Source organism: Borostomias antarcticus (assembly GCF_949987555.1).
Source record: "Borostomias antarcticus genome assembly, chromosome: 21".
NCBI classification, from domain to species: domain Eukaryota; kingdom Metazoa; phylum Chordata; class Actinopteri; order Stomiiformes; family Stomiidae; genus Borostomias; species Borostomias antarcticus.
The window spans coordinates 821,964-827,152 of NC_140254.1; the positions used below are offsets into that span (position 1 = coordinate 821,964).

Below are 5,189 nucleotides of genomic sequence, written 5' to 3' on the forward strand. Positions count from 1 at the left end.
ATGCAAAAGGCAACCTACTACGACAGCTCTGCAATTTACAGTGGCTACCCGTATCAAAGCGCAAATGGCTTCAGTTATGATGCCAATCAGGTCCAATATCCCCGGGCCTCTCATGTGGAAAGTGAGTACCATCGACCCGCCTGCTCCCTGCAGTCCCCTGACGGCTCCGTCGCCCTGCAAAAAGCGGGGGAGATGGCGGAGAGCTGTGATAGAAGCACGGCTATCCAGGCAGCGCAGCCCCCTGTTCATCCTGAAAGCAATCAAGCGCAGGTGCCGGTGTCAGGGCCACCCCCTCCGCCACAATCCCCTGGTGCTCTCACCCAAAACACAAGCAACGGTCCCCCAAGCCAGCCCAACGCAAAGAACGGTTCGCCGACCTCCACCACCCGAAAGCACATCTTTCCCTGGATGAAGGAATCCCGCCAGAACATCAAGCAGAAACCCGGCAGTAGTTCCAGCTCAGGTATATGACCTGTATGACCTATTGCAATGCTTACACATGCACACGATTGCACATGCGTAAACATCTGGCCTATATGATTCACTACTGATAGCATCTAACCAGTTGCTTTGCCTGAACCTATGTCTTAAGTAAATTCTTATCAACTGTATTTCATCTAATTTCACATCACTGAATCAATTGCATGAATTTCAAGCATTTCAGTGTAAATGTGTTTTGCATCTTATTTGCTTAGATGAACACAGATATGCACCATTTTCACCATCAGTTGAGTTCGGTATCAACAAGACTTGTTTCTTCATATTTGCTTGGTTTATGAGCTACTTTTATAGTGATGCATACTTTTAAAAAAAAGTGAAGACCTAGATTCACCATTTGTTGCCCATAACGTTGACTTGCTGTTAGAGTAAACAGACGTAGTCCTAATCACACAAAGGTTCGTGCAAGGCAGCAAACAAACAACCTAAAACAGTTGTTCCAATTTGTTCCTTTGTTTTGATGAGAGGAAAACACAGCGGGTGGGGGGCTGAAGTTGTTTACCAAAGATGTAACCCAAAGTTCAAAGATGCTTGAATTCCCATGGTCCCCATCTTATTTTCTTGATATGTCTATGTAACGATGGTCAAGTGGTCGGAAGGACTGATGGACGACAATGATTGGCTTTTAGCAATTTATTCCTGAATAGAATACAAAACACATTCATGTATTCAAGGTGTCTGCGATTCCTAAGGATCTTATGCTATCAAACCTAACTACCACTAGGCCTACTGATTTTCGTTCTCTGTTCAATGACATCAGGAGAATGTTTAGAGATAGAACACAAATATCATTCAAACATTACAAATACATTAGACCAAACACAGTATGATTGTAAAGAATTTACAGAACACATGGCTGAATGAATTTACTAGAAATCACAGAAAAGCTAACTTATTTAGGCCTAACTAACACGCCACCAAAAACATTACCTCTTGTCCTGCGCTGTTCCTGCGGCGGAAGTAACTTATAGTGGGCTAACAAAAATTATAGACACTTCCAATGGAATTTTCGGTCACTAGGGCAACGACTTAGTCCAAGTAAATGTCTGGTGCGTCAGCTGATATGCCCCCCCCCCCCCCCCCCCCCCCCCCAAAAAAAAAGAATCTGCCAGAATATTCAAACGCTAGAAAGTCTAAAACTTTGGGACCTTGTTGTTTGGTGATGGGATTACTATTTACATATCTTGACCATTCTGCCTTTGAGAAGCTCAAGAAATTGCTGCTTTGTAATTTTTACCACTGCTAACGTTAAGCTAATTTGACAGTGTTACTGTTGCGGCAAACCGGATGTGGTGTTACTATTTTGAATATGAACATTCCAAGAAATGTATACAATATATATATATGTATAAGAAGTGTATACAACAGTTATTTCCAACCGTACATTGTAATTGGCCACGAGACATTTGGAGTGCCAATCAACAGGTAAATCACTAGTAAAAGTATCATTCCATTTTGATACATTGTATCACCACATGATACATGAAACTCACAGTGATACAATGTAGGCCCAGGCCTGGCGGAAGGCCATTGGCCGCCCTGGGCAAAATAGCGACGGTGCGCCCCCGACAAGTTGTTGAGGGGGGAGGGGGGGGGGGGGGGGTGTGCTAGCGGACAATTACGATTGTTGGGAGATTTGTTGAGATTTGTTTGTGTGCCCTGCCTCGGCGCCCTAGGTAATTGCCTTGTATGCCAAGTGCATGCGCTGCCCCTGTGTAGGATCAAAGTGGAGTGATTCACATTCGACTGTCACCAACTGTCACATATTACGTTTATATTAGCCGCTGGCTAGCTTACTTCTGTTTACGTTGTGGACCAATCCAGCTGCGGTTAAATTACCTATAGCAACGGTAGACAATGGAGAACTATTTTGGACTACTAACCCATAAAAATACAAAATTAACAACAGTGCAGTGCTGTTACATAAAAGCCACATCCATGCCAATAACCACAACAAAGCACTCCCTCTCGTGTATTATATGCTTAAATGTTCATTAACTTATTATCAGCGGACAAAAATGTACAGAAATATTCATGATACATGCTAAAACAGCTAAAATAAAATAAATGCTAAAATATCTTACATAATGCATTCAAGTTAGGTTAGAAATACAGGGAGCATTTTAAACGGCCCACATACCTTGTGTGATCAAATCTACAGCCACTGCTGGGGTATGGCAACACCACAAGGCCAAAACACGCAGACCTGCAGTTACACCACAACGCCAAAGGGGGACTCCATAAGGACTAATACTGGTACTGTAGGACTGCTCAATTATGGCGAAACTCACATATAACCAATAGTACATTTCTAGCCCAGTTACATCTAGGCTCAACGTCTTTTTAAGAAAATGTCAAATATGTGGCTGTAACCTAGTTTCATTGGTTAAACTCACTCCACAGTATTGGTAAATGGCTAAACCGCTGACCCGTGCCATCGAATGGCGGTAGCATAGCAGGCTAAAGTGGTGTTTATGTAAGAGTGTCATGTGCGTTGGCAAGTCGGATTGAACCCAGCATGGACAAGTGAGGGTGGAAACGATACTGATGAACTATGAAGTGTCACCTGTGACAGTGGTGCTGTTGATTCCGGATATCCAGATAAGCTCAGCCTGACCAGCTGGGGTCGCTGTGGTGTGTGGAGTGAGTTTAGGGGAGCTAATGTAACTGAGCTGAATTGGTTTAACTAATTCCACAGTATATACCACCCACCCGCGCCATCGAATCGCTAACTTTTCAGGGCCATAGCTGGCTAAAACAATGTTTGTTTAAGGTTGTCATGTGCATTGGCAAGAGGACCCGAGATCGAACCCAGTGTGGGCAAGTGAGGGTGGAAGCGATACTGACAAGCGACTCAGTGACATGGGCAGTTCACAATAATATAGCCTACATCTGTCAAATGCTAAGAATAGGCCTATGCTATTGTAGTTAGGAATAGGCTAGCTATTTTATGCTCTTTTACACAAGTTCATGCACATTTCACAATTATTTCAATCACACACTCCTCACTAATAGTGCTATGTTGAGTAATATGTATCTGAGTAATGAGTATACAGTATGTGAGTAGACTGTTTTTACTTGGTTTATTTCTTATGACAAACAATGTTTTAGAACCATAAGCCACGGTGAATAGGATTAAGCTATAGATAAATGTAGTGTTAAATTGCGGCTAATTATCGCTGTAGTCATAATTACACGTATATCAACAATATTCTAAAGGTAAATGTTCGGCTACTTGGAAACATCCCTCTCTGTTTATTAAAAAGCCCAACAGTTATTTTACATTATAAGTTACATTATGTCATGCTGGATTCCTCTTGCCTTGTGCCTACTTTTACTTTGGCAAGTAGTAAAGTTGATTAGGTGTTGGCAGCCTGTCACACACCTTGCAGTGGCGAAGCTCCAGCCTCCTGGAGGGTGAGTTATCAGAGAGGGCAAGGCGGGCTTTGAGCTCCACGCGCCCTGAGGAATACAGATGTTTGCATTATGTGTGTGCTACCGCATGAGTACAGGGAGAGATGATGATCAAAAAGCTGGGGAGTACAATGTATATAATGGGCTGGTCCTATTGATCTAAGCCTGAGCGCATGCATGTAGAAACATACACACATACCACAACCATAGATCAATCATGATCTATTTTTGATAACCTCTGTGTAGGTGTTGTAAACAGATGTCTGAAATACAGTAGCATGCACCGCCAGATCCAGGCCAGCTTGAAGTAAATCTCACACAGTCGCAGTCAGGAACCTCCCTGATTTATCACAATTTTAATTAATTGGTTCATGGGGTTGAGGTTGGCGGTGGAGGGGGGTGGGGAGGGGGCGCGTCTCATCAGCTGTATGTATCTTGTCACTATGTGTCCCGCTCTCTTGGTTTACTAATTCACCTACTTCCCCCTCCACGCAGTTGAGAGTTGCCCTGGAGACAAGAGTCCACCCGGGTCGGCTGCATCGAAGCGAGCCCGGACCGCCTACACCAGCGCACAGCTGGTGGAGCTGGAGAAGGAGTTCCATTTCAACCGTTACCTCTGCCGGCCTCGGAGGGTCGAAATGGCCAACCTGCTCAACCTCACGGAGAGGCAGATTAAAATATGGTTCCAGAACCGGAGGATGAAGTATAAAAAGGATCAGAAAGGTGTAGGAATGATGCCCTCTCCCGGGGGGCAGTCCCCTCGAAGCCCCATCGGTCCGTCTCCTGGCGGAGGAGGATACCTCAATTCTATGCATTCGCTTGTAAACAGTGTACCATACGAGTCCCAGTCACCAACGTCTTATAGTAAGCCCCATCAAAATGCATACGGTATGGCCACGTCATATCCCCCTCCCTTGAACAGTTCCCTCAACAACTGCCCGCCCACCCAGAAGAGATATCCTGGGACCGACTCGGCCACGCCCGAGTATGACGCGCATCCTCTTCAAGGCAACGGCAACTACGGGACGCACTTGCAGGGCAGCCCCGTGTATGTTGGCGGAGGCTACATCGATTCAATGCCCAACTCCGGGCCCTCCGTTTTCGGCCTGACCCACCTCTCGCACCCGCCGTCCACAAACATGGACTACAACGGAGCAATCACAATGGGCAACAGTCACCATCATGGAGTGTGTGATCCGAACCCGACGTACACAGACCTTACGCCACACTACTCTCAGGGAAGAATTCAGGAAGCGCCCAAACTGACGCATCTGTAG

The 5,189-nt window shown here is 45.2% G+C and overlaps 1 protein-coding gene across 1 annotated transcript; it reads left to right on the forward strand.

Moving 5' to 3' along the window:
* On the forward strand, positions 1 to 5,189 carry hoxa3a (homeobox A3a; the record flags this gene model as incomplete). Its single annotated transcript, XM_084455111.1, has 2 exons — positions 1 to 463; positions 4,408 to 5,189. 2 exons carry the CDS (start codon positions 1 to 3, stop codon positions 5,187 to 5,189), a joined length of 1,245 nt encoding a protein of 414 aa, XP_084311237.1.